The following is a 17,821-nucleotide window of genomic DNA, read 5'->3' as shown; positions in this document are numbered from 1 at the left end:
TACTAGTGAACGCATTTCCTGTTGTAATACAGGAAGCACAGCAGCTAATTTATTCACAGTAAGCTCCTTTTAAACATACTTAGTTCTGATGATATTGATTGAGGGTGAATACAAGGGAACCTCAATTATCCGGAATTTGATTATCTGAATTTCGGATTATCCAGCACGTTTCGGAAGGGTCCCAATGCTTGGCTAAACTATGTTATCCGGCATTTGACTGTCCGGAATTTTGATTAACCGAGTGAAATACTCCCTGCCCGTGCCCTTCAGGTAATTGCGGTTCTTCTGTATTAGGTATGATGCAACAGTCGTCTTCAAAGTTGTGGCCCAGAGTAAGATTTGTGGCCACAAACCTCAGACTTCAGGACAAGTGAACTACCTGTTGGGTCATGGGTCGCACACCAGGATTAGATTAGATTAGATTTCCTACAGTGTGGAAACAGGCCCTTCGGCCCAACCAGTCCACACTGACCCTCCGAAGAGTAACCCACCCAGACCCATTCCCCTCTGACGAATGTTTAATCCCCTAATTGTCCCAAACACACACACCTTTTTTTTTAGATTAGACTATAGACTACCTACAGTGTGGAAACAGAAAAAAAGAGACACCAGCGCAAGGCAAGTCAGTTAACTATTAATTTCACTTAAGATCTGCATTTATTGCCCGTCCGTACCCATCCTTGAGAAGGTGGTGGTGAGTTGACCTCAAACAGCTGCCATCCATGTGGTAAGGAGCGAATGCTGTTCGGGAGGATGTTCCTAGATTTTGAGCCAGTAACAGCTATGTGGTTCCAGTTTAGAATGGTGTACAGCTTGGAGGGGAAATTGCATACGTTGGTATCCCCGTGTATCTGCTACTCCTGTCCTTCTGGATGGTAGAGGTCGCAAGTTTGGAAGGTGATGTCTAAGGAGCCTTGGTACGTTGTAGTTGAGTAAGACTAATCCTCAAGGACATTTTATTGGTGTCCTTTTTTTTCGCAGACCTATCTCTGTTTTTATCACCAGCATCAAAACCTGAAGAAATCAAAGGAGGAAAGTTTGGCTTTTGTAAGGCAGCGTTATTTTGGGCGTGGCTCCTGGACCAGCCTTGAATGCCCATTCCTAGTTGCCCTTGAGATGGTGTGCAGTATAAAATGAGTCTAACATAAGCTCCAGTGTTGTCCAGGTTACCTGGATCAACCACCATCCAAGGAGCAGGAGAATCGACGTTTCGGGCATGAGCCCTTCTCCAGGAATGAGCTGAAGAAGGGCTCTTGCCCGAAACGTCGATTCTCCTGCTCCTTGGATGCTGCCTGACCTGCTGCCCTTTTCCAGCAACACATTTTCAGCTCATGATCTCCAGCATCTGCAGTCCTCACTTTCTCCTACCTGAATCAACCAGTACTGTTCCGTGAACCGTTACAGCATTTAGGAATGCCTTGGGTGTAAAATTCCCTGGGATGGAGGTAGTGGTGGGAGGGAGGTTTGTTTAACAGAACAAACTACTTGGTTTCCTTCCCCGGGGCTTTCTGCCAAAGTTATGGAATGAGATTGGACAGTTCTCTTCTCCCACATCCAGCTGCTAATGTGGTCAGATGTAGATATTTTTGAAATCTGACTGAACAATTAAAACAAAACTGAAATGTAACACTGAATAATGTGCAGTACATCACAACCACAGTGCGTGGTGTGGCTTTTTATCTCTAAATAGCATTGCTGTCATTGTTGAGGCTCTTCAAATATACTTCACTTTGTTTCATAGTCTGAACTGGGATGCATTTCTGCATCTTAATATAAAACTTGCAGCCCAGGGACAGGGCATTTAGCCCTCTGCCTGTCCGGCTCTATGCAAACATTGGTCTGGTTTGTCTGTCCCTGTCAACATGTCCTTCTGTACCTCGCTTCCTTTGCTTATTTCTCTTCACTGTCTGATAACCTTGTCCTTTTTGTTTTCTGTTCCCAGAGCAGCAAGATGGGAATGGAAGCAGTCCTCACCCTGTTGGATGCCTCACCGGAGACATCATCCTGTGTTGTCAGCCTTTCTGGTAACCAGGCCTTGCGACTGCCACTGATGGAGTGTGTGCAGCTGGTGGGTATTCAATCTTTTTCCCTGTCAAGGCTTCTTGCTAGCAGCCGACACGCAAAGTCCCTGTCAGCCATTGCAAATCGTGTTTTGACCTGACTCCTCTAACTGCTCTAAACCACCCGCCTCCCCCCCCCGCCCCCTGCCCGCCCCCTCCTCTGGTTGTCATCTTGGTAAATCTCCGTTCCAATCTGGCACCAAGCTGAGACCTGTCAAGGAGCAGGGAGAAGGAGGGGGTTCCTTCCCTTCAAGCCAGTGAACTGGTATAACCAAATAAGAACGAGATGATTCTGGAAAAGCTCAACAGGTCAGGCAGTGTCGGTGGAGAGAAAGAGTTAATGTTTCAGCTCGCTCAGCTTTCGCCAGAACTGTTCTGATGAAAAGTTATCAACGTGAAACATTAAGCTTGCTAAGTACTTGCAGCATTTTCGATCTCCTTCCAGTGTCCACAGTATTTTGCCTCTGTGTAGGCATCAAGGGATGGTGGTCTTTCGCTGGAATATGAAGGGGCGCAAGTTGTGTTACAGTTGTACAGAGCTCTGGCTAGATTTCATCTGGAGTATGGTGTTCAGTTCTGGTTATTACACCAGAGGAAGCGTGTTTTGGCTTTGGAGGGGATACACCGGACATTCTCCGGAATAACCGGCCGTGAGGAGCAGTCGAAGCTTGAAGACAGAAAATTACAACTGGATCCAATTGAGCTGCTTAAGATGTTGTAAAGACTTTGATAGGTTAGCGAAGCTGTTATGTTTGGTGGGGAAAATCCAAAGCGAGGGTGGTGCAGCAATGATTTCAGGGAACATTTCTTCATTTATAGGCTAGCAGGAAGCAGTAACTCTACATTTAAAAGCTTCAAAATTATGGATGTATTGGAAACTTCAAGCATGGTATCAGTGCTTAATAGTGCAGAGCTTAGAGTATTATTGAAAGGAGACAGATTGCCAAAGTTTTGTGTCATGTTTTCATCAAGACTAGAGTAAAAATGCCACATTTCAAGCAATGTCCCACAGCAGTACTCTCATGGGATATGTTCTTATGGTTGTTTTGGTTTTGAGCAGCTTTGGTAACGTGCCTCTCTTTTTAACAATATAAATTAAAAGCATTACTTTGTTTAATGACATTTAATAATAAGTGGAAAAAGTTGTATAATTAAAGTTGACCCACAGTCAAATTGAATGCCAGATTGGGTTCGAGGGGCTGAAATGGGCTCCTGCTCACAACGTGTCATCTTTGTGGATGGTGGGGCATGTGATTAAGAGTTGTGTTTTAAGAGTTCTTTTTGTTACTTTTATAGATAAGCAAACAAAGCCGAGCTCCCATGATTTCCTGTTAATTAACATTTGCATTTATGTAGCACCTTTTTAGCATAGTGAAACATCCCAAGGCGCTTCAGAGGAGTGTTGCTAGACAAAATCTGGATGCTGAACTACAAGATGTTAGGGCAAGTGATCAAAAAGCCTGGTCAAGCAGGTAGGTTTTAAATAAGACAGGGTTTTAGATAAGGAATTCTGATCCTTAAGGAGCTGAAGACTGTCGATAGTACAGTAAAATGTTCAAAAATATGGTAACGGCCAGAAAGTGATTCTTGTGGAGGGCTGTAGGAGGTCACCGGGAATGGATGGAGAGGGCGGGTTTGTGAATTTTTTATTTTAAAATGCTCATCTCGAAGTGACTGAGTTCTTCGCGGCGTGGTATAGACTACAGTTCAAGATCCGAGGGTGGACTCCTGCTCTGTGTTGAGTTTCTGGTGACCTTGACTCTCCTGAGCTAGCATGGGGAAAATCAGTAGGTTTGAGGGGTGGAAGGCGGGACGCTGTCCTGCTTGTGATCGAACGTCTCAGAATGTCTGTTCTGCGGATTTCTGCAGGATTCTTGAAGAAGGGCTTATGCCCAAACCGTCGATCCTCCTGCTCCTTGGATGCTGCCTGACCTGCTGCGCTTTTCCAGCAACACATTTTCAGCTCAGATCTCCAGCATCTGCAGTCCTCACTTTCTCCACAGCCTATAATAAATTTGGTTTAAAAGTTTTTGCTGCAAATGTGGTTTAATTTAGTTCACCAAGGAATTGCACCCTTCCTTTTCTATTTGAGAGTGGGACCATGCTGATGTGCATTTCTCCAGCACCCTCTGTGGTGTTCTTTTGTCCAATATTTCTGAAACGGCTGCTGATTTTTATTTTGAAACTCTTCCCTAACAACATTTTCGGTACGGGGAGGGGAACATTTGAGGTCCAATTCAGCAGCATATTTAATTTTCAACTGCTGCTTTTTTGTTATTTTATCTAAATGATTTGGATGTGACTATAGGAGGAAAAGATATAGATGGCACTGAAATAGGTGGTGTCTTGGACAGTAAGGAAGATTATCTTGGAGTGCAACAGGACCTTGATCAGATGGGTCAAGGGTTGGTGGATGGAGGTTAATTTAGAGAAGTGTGAGATGCTGCATTTTGGAAAGGCAAATGGTAGGGTCCTGGGGAGTGTTGGTGAACAAAGAGACCTTTGGGTGCAGGTTCATAATTACTTGAAGATGGAGTCACAGGTAGACAGGGTAGTCAAGAAGGCATTAGTTATGCGTTTCTTTATTGGTCAGTGCATTGAGTCTAGGAATTGGGAAGTCGTGTGGCTAAACAGGACGTTGGTTAGGCCACCTTTGAAATACCGCATGCAATTCTGGTCTCCCTGCCAGAGGAAAGATCTTATTAAACTTGAAAGGATGCTGAAAAGATGTACAATGTTTCCAGGGTTGGAGGATTTGAGAGGCTGTGTAAACTGCAGATATTTTTCCTGGAGTTGGAGACTGGGGGGTGACCTTATAGAAGTTTATAAAAGCACGGGTAGAGTGACTAGCCACGGTCTTTTTTTTCCAGGATAGGGGAGTCCAAACTTTGAAGGGTGAGGTTTAAGGTGAGAGGAGAAAGTTTTAAAAGGGACCTAAGGGGCAGCCTCTTCTTGCAGAGGGTGGTACGGGTATGGAATGAGCTGCCAGAGGATGTGGTGGAGGCTGGTACAATTGCAACCTTTAAAAGGTATCTGGATGGATATATGAATAGGAAGGTTTTAGAGGGATAAGGGCTAAGTGTTGGTAAATGCGACCTAGATGAATTTAGAACTTCTGGTCAGCATAAAAGGGTTGGACTGAAGGGTCTGCTTCCGTGCTGTCCCTCTATATGGATATAAAAAAAGGTTTCTCAAGTATTCCTTTTTGTTTCATTTGAAGACCAAGGACGTTCAGAAAGCAATGGACGAGAAGAGGTTTGATGAAGCCATTGTTCTTCGTGGCAGGTAAGGGTTTCAGTTCTGACTTCCCTTATCTATAGTCTGGATACCTTCTAACAGATTAAAGCATCCTTGCTTTTCTATAGCGATTAGACCTAGGATCTCCCAAATCCAGTGACGTGCAGTGCTTTAGAAATCTAGTCACTGTTGTACTGGGGGAAACATGGCACAGTAATATGATCACGGACCAATAATCCATTTTAATGCTGCAGGTTGAAGGATTTATGTTGGTCATTTTACCCAACATTTTTTCAAGGAAGCATTGGAATTGTGTTTTAACATGCACTGAAGAGAGTAGGCAAAGCCACAAGTTAATATCTGATCTGATGCACTGGATGTCTGACGGTGTAGCTCCCCACCAACCCAGTACTGCACGATGGAAGGTGGATTTTTGTGCTCATATTTGTGGAGAGAACCACCTCCTCCTTGTGTGTCAGTGTTAACTGTCTTTCATCAGCATGCAAGCCTTCACTTTTATCTTGTTGGCAAGGGGTTCATTTCACCTTTTGAGAAAAGGGTTGAATTCTAGAGGTGAAGTGAGACTCGTCATCGGCTAGAGGCTGGGAATTCTGTGGTTAAATAACTCACCACCTGATTCCTCGAAGCCTCTCCCCCCCCCCCCCCCCCATCCACAAGGTGCAAGTCAAATCCTGAGGGTGGCGTGAGGAAGCTGAGGTAACACAGATACTGCCACAGTCAACCCAACATTTCTCTGAGTCTTCACCAGGGAGGCGAGGCTTACAGAGCAGATTGTATAATGGGGATTGAGATTCCTTTTTGAACACTTCAGGGACCAATGAATGGAAAATACTGTGTTCCTTTAGTCACTAGGAAATGAGCTTCATTCCTTGCCTCTCCATGGCTCAGTACATAGCCCTCCAGCCTCCCAATCAGAAGGTTGTGGGTTCAAGTCCTGTTCCAGGACAAAAAAATCTGGGCTAGCACACCGTACAGTAATGACTTATTGTCAGAGGTTCCATCCTTCGGGGATTTGAAGAAATCTGCACTGTCAGCCTCTCAAGTGGGTGTAAGATATCCTTGGGGTTCCTTTTGAGAAGGAGCAGAAATCTACTGTTCCACTGTACTGGCTAATATTTACCCTGCACCCACTGATCACACAGCTATTTCTGGGAGCTTGTGTATACAATGGCTGTGATATCTGTTGCAAGTCTCTGCTGTACCTGATGCAGAAATGTACAGGATGATAGCCAGCCATACCGTCAGCCAGATACTCACATGATAATGGCATGAAAAATCCGTGCTGTCAATTGATAGTGACCCATCAGGAAGACTAAAATGAGCTGGTCTCTAGATATGGTCATTTAGACATGCACTGAACGGGCTAATGTGCTCCCCATTCCCCAGTGAGTTAACGAATCACAGCCAACCTGCAAGCACCTTCCCAGTGGCCCATCATTCCTAATTGAGGACTCTCCTCTTCCCTTTTGCTACAGGAGCTTCGAGAATAACTGGAATATCTACAAGCTGCTGGCTCACCAGAAACCTGCTCAGACCAAGGTAAGCCCTCAGGCTGATAGCATTGAGACTCCTGCCACACTAGGCTTCTCCATCGGGCAGTTAACAGAGAGAGCCCTATACAGCGCGGGCTGGATAAGGCATCGCCAGAGTACTGAGTGACTGTTATTCCGTGTGGGCTGTCACGAGTTACTGTACGTTCTTTAAAAAAGTGCACGCTATTTTAGAGTTGCATTGAGCTCTGAAGAGAACCTGCCACAGATTCTGAGCACTGCATCTCGGGGAGGGTGGATCAGAATTGTATGAGGGAAACCATGACAATGGGTTGCATGGGCTAAGTTTGTGTAGGTTTGAGTAAGGAGGTGTAATAAGGATCAAATTGAGGTGTTTAAGAGAATCTGAGGAGTTTACAGGATAACGAGGGTGGTGGGGAAGTCAACAAAGACAAGTGGAAACATCGGGAAGCACATCTTCATATTTCTTCAATGAGAAATTAAAATTTGAAACATCTTTTCCGACAAAAGTAATTGAGGGCATCAGTAACATTTCTTGGAAGTTAAACTGATGGATTTATGGTAGGCAAAGGTCTGCTACAATGCACGTTTCTTTGATTTGGAGAATTTAGACCATTATTTGTACAATGCGAACTTTCCTTACCTGTATTGACTATAATGTAATTCAGGCCCCATTAGTTTAAATGGTGTTGCTATTGCGTGATTTTCTTCGAACACGAGAATGGAGCTATCATTTATCAGAAATGACTGTACCAAGAGAACCAAGGTCAGTAAATGGAGTTAAGATTCAGGGTAGAGTATGCTTGAGGGGTTGAGTGGTCTCCTGTTCCCATGTCTCTCAGTTAACCAGAGTTGAGGGAGTGTCCATCCATAGTCCATGCAGATCACCAAGTCCACACATAGGACGGTAAGCCCGTATTCAGCATTCTTGCCTGACTCTGGGATGAGGCCTATTAGGGTGTCCCTATGCATTTACTGCATCACTGATGGGCAGCCAATCTGAGCTGCTTGATTTGATGATGGAGACTTGACTTCTGAGCTGTTCAAGGAGGCTGTGAAATTCCCTTTCTCTTCCTTACACAATGCTTGGGGCTGATGTCCGGCCCTTCACAGACAACCACCAGCATGTGGGCTGTGAAGAAGTGTGGGAGATGTCCTTACTGGTCTGCTACTGGCTTCCCCCATAGCTGTGATTCAAGGAGCTGCAGATGCAGCATCTTCCTTACTGTGGTCCAGCTCCATGAATACACCACCTTACACCCTCAAAATCACTGTAATTAGGCAGCAGGCTGTGCACTGCCATTGCTGGAGAGGTTGCATAAAATCATTCTATCATACCACCATTGAGTGGCTCTCTGCAAAAGTAATTTAACTAATCTCGATCCTTGCCCATAGTTCTGTTTATTTTTCTCTTCTGTTTAATCTAACTCCCTTTATACTCTCTGGCACTTTTAAATCTTTCCGTCTGGCACTTTTTTTTTTGGTTCTTGTGCCAGTCACTTTTTATGTCTTTAATGTCTTCTGGTTCTCGATCCCCCTCTGAGTGAAAAGTAGCAAACGAAGGAGTGAGGTGGGACCCGAGAGCCATTTGTGGCTTGGCCTGACATTTGTGTTCTGCCTCCATTTGTTGCTGTGTGAGCAAAGAAGGGTAAACATTGTTATGATAGCTTAATTCCTAAACAAAATAATTTTGAAAAAAAAAACCCTGTTGCAGTAGATCTAAAAGTCTGGTAATGAGTGGCCTCTATTTGATCCAGTGACGACACTGATCAATCTGTTCCCTCAGTTACTGCACCAGTGTCCTAGAGAGCAGTGTATATTGCCCTTACTGATGTCTCTCTGCCCGTCACAGAGTAATTTCAACTTAGCCATCGTGAATATTGGAGCTCCAGCAGCAGGGATGAACGCAGCCGTGCGTTCTGCGGTTCGAGTTGGCCTCTCGTCGGGTCACGTTGTCTACACTGTCGCCGATGGGCTGGAAGGCTTTGCCGCAGGACAGGTAAGTGTTCCACGGCCCTGTTCATGTTGAGTCTGATTGCTGCCTTCATTCACACGGTTTTGGCAAGGGTTTGACTCCTCTCGCTGGATCATGGAAAGTGTCCAGTGGCATTGCTCCCAGTGATGAAAATCACTTCGATCTGCATAAATACCGTAGGCCTCCTGTGGCATTGCCCCCGGTGATGGCGCTGTGTATTTTCATGTAGTTAAATATAAATGATGTGTAGGTTAGGTGAATTGGCTAAATTGCCCACAGTGTTCAGGGATGTGTAGGTTACGTGCATTAGTCAGGGGTAAATATAGGGTAGGGGAACAGGCCTGGGTGGGTTACTCTTCAGAGGGTCAGTGTGGACTTGTTGGGCCGAAGGGCCTGTTTCCACACTGTAAGGATTCTGATTCTGATTCTGAAATGTGTATCCCTTGTGGCGCTGCGTATGGTTGGAGATGCAGCACCTACAAATGGATGTCAGCTGATCTCCTGTGGGTTTGCTCAGGATGGGTTGGAGAAGACACTGCAGTATAATAATAAGGGTGTTCACAATACAATATGATGCGAAATGAGACAGGACATAAATATGTAACTTGCCAGAAATTTGTGCTACTCAGCAGAACTGTGAGACATTTTTGATGCATGACCCCCCCCCTTTGCCTTTCTTTTTCCTGCAGATTAAGGAAATGAAATGGGGTGATGTTGGAGGCTGGACTGGACAAGGTGGCTCCCTGCTGGGCACAAAACGGTGAGCATTGCCTCTGCTCCCTGGTGACCGTTCCCACCCTCCAATCAGACTGTGCTGTTATGTTAAAAGTCTGGGAATTCTCTCTGCCATCAAACTGCACACAGTTTGGAAGCTGGCCGTTTATGTTGTTGGGATCGCTTGGAATTGTCTTCCTGATGTCACTAGTTCACATAGAATCCCAGAATCCCTTCAGTGTGCCCCTTTACCATACTCATTAGAAGAGAACTATGGAACTGTCATCCCATTGGTACCAGGTATGTCTTGATAATGCTGTGAGTCACAGGGTCCTGGTGTCAAATGCCACATGAGGGGTACAAGCCTGTTCTCTCAGTACGCTGCTGTGAGAGGTTGTGGCAATCTCTGAGATGCCATCATTTAGGTGTGTTTCCTCACCAAAATAGCCATTCTTTTAAGTTTTAAGCATTGTTCGTGTGGAGGCAGAATATTCCATCATGTGGATCACCAGACCTCAGTCCTAGAAATGTTCACTGTGTATGTTTGTGTACATGGGCACACAAACACACAATACTCTCACACAGTTATGTAAAATGATGAAGTTCAAGAGGGTAGATTAAGGGCAGCTTGGTGGGCAAGCCCAAAACCAAGGGCCATAACAGTAATACAGTCACTAATAAAGTCGAGGTTGTATCTTTATCCACGAGCTGCTTGGAATGTACAACTCACTAGCACAGGGAGGCAAATATTTGCACATAGTGTACATGAGGGAGAAAGGACATGCTGAAAGGGTTTGGATGACGTGAATTGAGAGGGGGGGCAGTTAGTGTGGAGCTGGCACAGAGCAGTTTGGCTGAATGGCCTGTCTCTTTGCAGCAATTCTATCATGTGTCTCACCCCAGTACCATTCTCTCAGTCAGAGCCTCTGCGTCCCTGTACGGGCTTGAGTTGATGCCGGCGTTGTTTAAATGTGTCTGCCGCTATTTCTTCCCTTTGTTTGCAGCACGCTCCCCGAGAAGTGCATGGAGCAGCTGGTGAAACAGATCCGGGAGCATCACATCCACGCTATCCTCATTATCGGTGGGTTTGAGGTGAGACACTCTGCGTGAACCTCCTGTCGTTCCTGCTCCCTGAAGCTCTGGCCAACCCCTGCCACCTGCCTTTCTCGGGCATTTTGCTCAGTTGGGCCTTGCTGAGCTGCCTGGCAGGGGGCGCTGCAGAGCCTGCTGTGAGCGTTGCTCAGCTTCGCCACCTGTCGACATGACCAGTTACTGCAACCACAGTGACCAGAATGACGTCTTCTTTCTGTTGCTGCTGTTGACGCAATTCCAAAAATCCAAACAACCCGTGGAGTTGGTAACGTTCCTCCAGAGAGTGAGGTCTGTTGGGTTGTCAATGGGGCTAGAGGCCCAGTGGGGAGTGACTCTGATCCTTATACAGATGAGTGTTGCAGCGGCAGTGTGTTCAAGACCCCCCATTCCAGGCACCAGAGTATACAGGCCATCCATCTAACAGATGGTTCAGCCCCATGACTCTGAGACCTGAAGCCTGATTTGACTGTACCTTGCACGCTTCCTGACATGTGACCATCCCTGGCTGGCCCGGACATCCTTGTCCATCCCTAGCTGCTCTGGAGAAAGTGAGGAGCTGTCTTTAACCACTTGACCTCCCAACTGTGACTCCATAAACTGGAATAAATTTTCCTGACAATGACCTCCTGGGTCTGAAATCTTGTTGAACCCTGAGGCTGTGACCATGTATAACCCTGACCGTCTAGCTCAGAGGCTTTCGAGTATTTTGTCCTAAAGCTCTTCCCACGTCACCCTGCAGAAATTGAGACCCATCACCCGTTCCTGACTGCTTTCCTTTCAAGGTATCTTCATACCAACGCATCTACCTAAAAACTGTTATTAAAAAAGTTCATATTAGATGTTGCCTACGTCCGTGTTCTCTCCTATTTTCACCGCGTTGGCTTCCTCCGGCCCAGAGCCCAGACCTGTCGCAGTTCGATGTTTCTTCAGGAGGCGGCCGGTGTGTTGATCTGAAGTAAAAGTGGAGTGAGCTGAGCGACGCCTGTTTCTCCTTCCTCTCCAGGCCTACGTGGCAGCCTTGCAGCTGACCGAGGGGCGGGAACGCTACGAAGAACTCTGTATCCCCATGTGTGTCATCCCGGCGACCATCAGCAACAATGTACCAGGCACCGACTTCAGCCTCGGCTGTGACACTGCAGTCAATGCAGCTATGGAGGTAAGTCTGGGAATGTTGGGGGGAGGGGGGGCAGTGTTCAGTTGGTTAGATCAGGTTGGACCTTTGACTCTGGGATTAGGCTTAATGAGGTCGCAGGGGCCTGGAGGCATCAAGGTCAAGGGCTCACAGGGAGTTGAGGCCCAGCATTAAGAGAATGGGGCTTAAATGAACCCCATATAAGAGCAAATTATTGCAGATGCTGGAATCCGTACTGAAAACAAAACATGCCGGAGATCACAGTGACTCTGGCAGCATCCATGGAGAGAAGGCAAGCTAACGTTTTGAGTCTAGATGAAGAGTCATCTAAACTTGAAACATTAGCTCGCTTTCTCTTCATGAATGCTGCCCTGACCCGCTGGGATCTCCAGCATTTCTTCTGTGGAATGAGCCCTATGTTTGGAGTGACCGGCTGACGGAGCTCGTTCAAGGTTTGGAGCAGGGCTCACTTGGGGAAGGTGCAGGTCATCGCGAAGAGCCGGGTCAGTCCGGGATCCGTAGGCTCTCTGGTCCGAGCTGCTTGACCTCACGGGTTACTCACGTCTGTTTGTCCCTTCGCAGACCTGTGACCGCATTAAGCAGTCAGCATCAGGGACCAAGCGCCGAGTTTTCATTGTGGAGACCATGGGAGGTTACTGTGGCTACCTGGCCTCAGCAACAGCACTAGCTGTCGGGGCTGATGCTGCTTACATCTACGAAGATCCCATTAACATTCATGACTTGACGGTGGGTTCATGAGATGAAAAATCGGTCGGTGGGGGGTGTGGTCTGGTGTGGTGCAGCAGTTGAGGGGGTACTTCTCCACTTTCACCATCCCAGCCTCTTGCCCCCTCCCCTTCCCCTTTTTCTCTCTTGCGCTCTCGCTCTCTGTTCTCTCTCTCTCTCTCTCTCTCTCTCTCTCTCTCTCTCTCTCTCTCTCTCTCTCTCTCTCTCTCTCTCTCTCTCTCTCTCTCACCCTCACACTTGCTCCTCCTTGCCCCTGGTTTTCAGACAGTGTGTTCTGGATCGTAGCAAGTTGCATTGTCTTGTAAAGAGAGAATTCTCTTCCTCTTCCCCAGTCCTCCTTGCCAATCATATGAAAACTCTGCCATCTGTCAGTGGAAGCAGTCACTCCTGAGTTGCTCCGTTAAAGCCCGCTTCCGGGAGAAGTATATATTGGAAAGAGTGTTTGTTTCCATGGTTCTTACTGCTCTGCTTTGTACCCGCAGGCTAATGTGGAACATCTAACCGGGAAGATGAAGACAACTATCCAGAGAGGACTTGTCCTGAGGTAGGGTCTTCCTGGGAAAAAAAACAGAGGAAGGTAGGGGGTCAGTGGTAAGACCAGTGCACCCATATATCTCTCTACTAGCCACCTTGGGTGACAGCCATGGCTCTCTTGTCTCCTGAGTTCAAGGGTCAAGAGTTCGAATGCCACTCCTGAGGCTTGCACCTAAAATCCAGAGCGAGCAAATATTGCATCAAATGGTATCATCTTTCAGCTAAGAGGAGATTTTGATCTTCTTATCAATTGACGAGAATAATCTGGAGGATGAGTTCATAATGTGTGCTTGGGATTGCTTCCTAAAGTACGCTTCAGAACCAATGAGGGAGGAGGCTGTTTCAGACCTGACAATGTGTCATGCGACAGGACTGACTCAGGACACTATTGCAAAGAATCCTTTCAATAATAACTTTCTAGAACATTACGTTGAGCTTAAGGGTGTGAACTTTAGGTATGATACCAGTGACTTAGACCCATCAAGGCAATTACAGGAGGATGAACCTGGTGAATGTGGAGTGGAAAATAAGCAATGTGGTTGTGAAGCACTTGCAGGCAAAGAACTCTCTCGACAAAGGTATTCCCCGTACGATAGATACTGTACAAACGATGTATCATTACACAGCTAACTAAGAAATTTGTGGTTCATATCAAATTGAAAGAAAGGCTGTATGTGATTAGATTAGATTCCCTACAGTGTGGAAACAGGCCCTTCGGCCCAACAAGTCCACACTGACCCTCCGAAGAGTAACCCACCCAGACCCATTTCCCTCCGACTAATGCAGCTAACACTATGGGCAAGTTAGCATGGCCAATTTTCATCTGACCTGCACATCTTTGGACTGTGCGAGGGAACCGGAGCACCCGGAGGAAACCCACGCAGACACGGGGAGAATGTGCGAACTCCACACAAACAATCGTCCGAGGTTGGAATCAAACCTGGGTCCCTGGCGCTGTGAGGCAGCAGTGCTAACCACTAAGCCCTTTAAGTGTCCATTCATGCTAACCCTATTCCCCGTACTTGATGCTGCTAAAAATAGCCATGCAATAAAAGATTGGAAAGTTTTAGGAGCCAGCCTGGAATAATTATTACCTCATAAAGAGGGTTAATTTGGAGAATGAGGGGAATAAAGTTAGAAGTATAAACTCAGACAATAAAAGCATCAAAAGGAATATAAGAGATCAGTTAAGTGCTGATCTATTTTAAAGTGTAACAGGGAAATTAATAATGGGGGAAATGATAGATTTAGATCCTTATGCCTCTGTCGAAGACAGACACATCTCCTCAAGAGTACTAGGAAATTGAGACAGAAGAAGTAAGCAGTCAATCACTGTAGAAAAAGTGCTTGGAAATGGAATGGGACAAAGGACTGCTATCCAGCTGATGGCTGCATCCTAGGGTCTTGTAGGCAGTGGCTACAGAACTAGTGAGTGCATTGATTGATTGTAATTGTCCAAAGATTCCTGGATGCTGGAAAGGCTCCAGCAGACTGTCTAACACATGTAATGTCCCTATTCAAGTAAGTAGGGATGATAGGAAGCAGGAAATTAAAGTTGAGTTAGTCTAACGTCTGCATTGAGGAGAATGCTTGAATCCATTACTAAGGAGGAAGTAACAGGTCATTTAGAAACTTCATACAGGTAGGCAAAGTCAACATGGTTTTGTGAAAGGGAAATTGGCGTGGGGGTGGGGGTGGAGAGAGGTAGGCTGGAAAGTGGAACTGGCCACAATCTGATCAGCCGTGGTCTTTCAATAGTATAGATTGAAGACCTTACTCCTGTTCCTTGTTTTTTTATAATGATCCTGTTAAGCTGAGCCCCCATCTTCCCTTCTGGATGGATATAAAAGAATCGTATTGGGTTACTTTGAGGTAACGGTCCACGACCCACATCACTGAGCAGCTAGCCATGATCACACAGTTGTTTATGAAGGGCTGCTGAATGTAAATTGTGTGCTGTGCTTCTTGCGTTATAACGACGGCCGCACTTACACTGACTGCCTAGGGCTGAGCTGACATTGTGATAGACGCAGCTCTGTTGTCTTGCTTCACGGACAAGACTATACAGTCTTTTTATTTTAAAAACGTCCTCCCTCTGCCCATCTTTCTGGAGAGGGCATGGAAGCAGCTGAATCTTCTGCTTTTCAACGCTGCCTACGACTCTGTGTTCCCAAGCATGAAACAGGGCTAGTGAGAATGTGCCAGTGAGACTTCCAGAGGTACATTGGTCACTCTGAGCAGAGCACTATGCTCCCAGCCTGTGAGCTAACATGAATTGCAAGTTGGAAGCAGCAGTGGCTTGGTTGCACTCCAGTGGTGCCATACTCATGCTGACCACTAGAAGACGCTGGTGGGTTTCTTTCTGGTTAATGAATCCTTTGTGTCTATTCAACCTTGCGAATAACTCACAGAAGGGGAATTCTGTGTGGTTTTCTCTCAGTTGCTGTGGGGAAAATCACCAGCCTCTGAGTCAGAGTCAGGGTTCAATGACCAAGTTTATTGTCCGAAAAAATACCGGAGCTCCAGGGGAAAGAGAGAGAGAGAGAGACAGCAACAGCCCAGTGGCCAGCTGCGAGTCTTCTCTCAACCTGGAGCACATGGCAAGATACATGTAACATAATAAGTCAGTGATGAGGTTATTGTCTTTATAATATAGTTTGTTTATTGTAAACATTGCAGAATCATTGATGGTTTTGGTGCAGTCATTGTCAGTTCCAGCACAGCCTTTGTTAATTTCAGCACTGTCATTGTCAGTTTCAGTGTAGACATTGTCAGTTTCAGCGTCTCCATGGAAGTCCATTGCTGTAGTAGTGGGCACTAATCACTCTTCCTGAGAAGGACAATTACTGCAGCCCTGGCTATTGGCACTTTGTACTGAGTCCGTATCAAGCTGTTAGCATTTCTATCAAAGGTGCTGGCTGGACCCAGACACTTCGGCAGGCAGTTTATGCTATTCCATGTGTATTCTCTCCCCCACCCGCCTTAAACCAATCAATTAGGTTGTGAGTGCATTGTGCTGGCATTCTGGTGGCCCCAGGTAGACCTGTGTTTGCTCTGCTGTTTATCTCCATATTGTGGTCTGGCGGCCATCTTGTGTGTCAAGTGGCCAACTTATGGCTCATCCTGTGTGTCTGGTGTCACCCTGCCCCATGCCATCTCCTACTTCACTGTCAATAAGTGTCAGATTTGTAGAATCTGCTTAGTTAAGCACTCCTTCTGTTTTATTAAAGCTCAGATGTCGAAAGAAAAGGCTGTTCTAGTCACTGGCACAAATGTTGGTGTAGGGGGGTATGGGCTGAGCTGTTTCCTTTGACACACTTCCCCAGATTTTCACCGGCAGACTTTTTAATACTGACTAAATTATTGGAGATTAGAAAAAACCCCAGGCTGTGCATCCCCCTACCAGTTGTGACCCCCTGTTCCAACTAAAACCGACAATTTATTTTTAACTCCAGCACTGTCACCCTCTATCTCTCGCTTAAAAAAAAAATAAATCGGGTAACTCGACCAGGAATTAAAGCCAAGTATCTTGTCCAAAAGCTTCACCGTTGCACAGCCCCTTACCCTGGTCTCTCGAACCAGATTGTTGGGCCACCGGTTTTATGTTTTGCCATTGCCTTTTTTATTTTCTACGTACCTACCCTGCGGTGGACAGCAAGCCAGGCTGAAGAGTCTCTGCCACCCCTTTACCATGCTTGGGGCACCTGTGCCCATTGGATACAGGTGCGCTCAGGTACATCCCGTATTGTAAGGGGCGGCTGAGACACACTCTCTCGCAGGTCACCTGGCAATTGGTGCATCAAGGCAAAATTATCCCTGGGGGAAATCACCTCTGCTGCCAATAAGTGCTTCAGGAATCCTCTGTTGTGTGGAAGTACGGTGTGGGACTCGAAGCACTTGCCACCTCACTCAGAAGGCAGGACTATCGCTCTAAACCGAGTTGCTGTGCCTACTGTCAAAGTGATGTCCCCTTAGCCCTGAAGATTTTCCAATTTTTACTGACAACCCCCTCTGCTGAGGTGGAAATGGCTCCAAACCATGGGCAGGAGCTGCTGAAGGGTACTTAGAAATATTAAAGGCGCAGATTGATGTTGGCGAACTGTTTTAACCGTTATCACGCCAGACCAGGCAAATAGAGTTACCATACTCTGAGCTGTGGCACAGGCTGGGGAGGCTGAATTGCCGCCTCCTTTTGTTTCTGTGGAAGTTCTGTTTGTTTTTCTCTCCCTCTTTCTCTCCCTCCCCCTTCTCTCTTCCCCCACCCCACCCCCCCGCCACCTCTGCTCTCGCTCTCTCTCTCTCTCACACACACCTCCACGTTGTAATTCGTGCTGATGAGGTAATGGGACTACCTGCCGTGTGGACTATACCATTCATCAACACAGTTCAAGTTGGAGTTGGCCCTGGGGATTGGCCAGTCCGTGCTCGGACTCTCGGGGCCTGCGAATTGCCTCTCAGTGAGTCATCCATCTTCGCCCTGTGGGTGGGGGCAAAGAGGGAAGTTAAACATGGGGGTGTCGGGGGCAAGAGGAGTCCATCATGCTGCTGGAGGAAGGTGAACAAAGATCTGGGAGGTTGATGTTTGTCCTCTTTCCAAAATCATTTGCGTGAATGTTCGTTCGTTCTCTTTCTTCCACTCCTTTTCCCTCTAGGAATGAGAAGTGTCACCAGTATTACACCACTGAGTTCTTATACAACCTGTACTCTGCCGAGGGGAAAGGTGTATTTGACTGTCGCACCAATGTGCTAGGCCATATGCAACAGGTAAGTGACTCCTCCAGGCAATGACTATAAAGCT

The 17,821-nt window shown here is 46.5% G+C and overlaps 1 protein-coding gene across 1 annotated transcript in view; it reads left to right on the top strand.

Annotated features, from left to right (window-relative positions):
* LOC140481922 (ATP-dependent 6-phosphofructokinase, liver type-like) overlaps positions 1–17,821 on the top strand; it is a 61,606-nt gene that overhangs the window by 36,635 nt on the left and 7,150 nt on the right. The window contains 10 exon segments of the mRNA XM_072578603.1: positions 1,943–2,068; positions 5,281–5,345; positions 6,794–6,857; positions 8,682–8,828; positions 9,494–9,564; positions 10,523–10,610; positions 11,614–11,766; positions 12,325–12,489; positions 12,972–13,033; positions 17,676–17,787. Coding sequence (XP_072434704.1) covers positions 1,943–2,068; positions 5,281–5,345; positions 6,794–6,857; positions 8,682–8,828; positions 9,494–9,564; positions 10,523–10,610; positions 11,614–11,766; positions 12,325–12,489; positions 12,972–13,033; positions 17,676–17,787 — 1,053 coding nt within the window.

The sequence above is a fragment of the Chiloscyllium punctatum genome, chromosome 10, assembly GCF_047496795.1.
Source record: "Chiloscyllium punctatum isolate Juve2018m chromosome 10, sChiPun1.3, whole genome shotgun sequence".
Lineage (NCBI taxonomy): Eukaryota > Metazoa > Chordata > Chondrichthyes > Orectolobiformes > Hemiscylliidae > Chiloscyllium > Chiloscyllium punctatum.
Note: the sequence above shows the minus strand (reverse complement) of the source record. Positions and strands in the feature narration are given on the sequence as shown.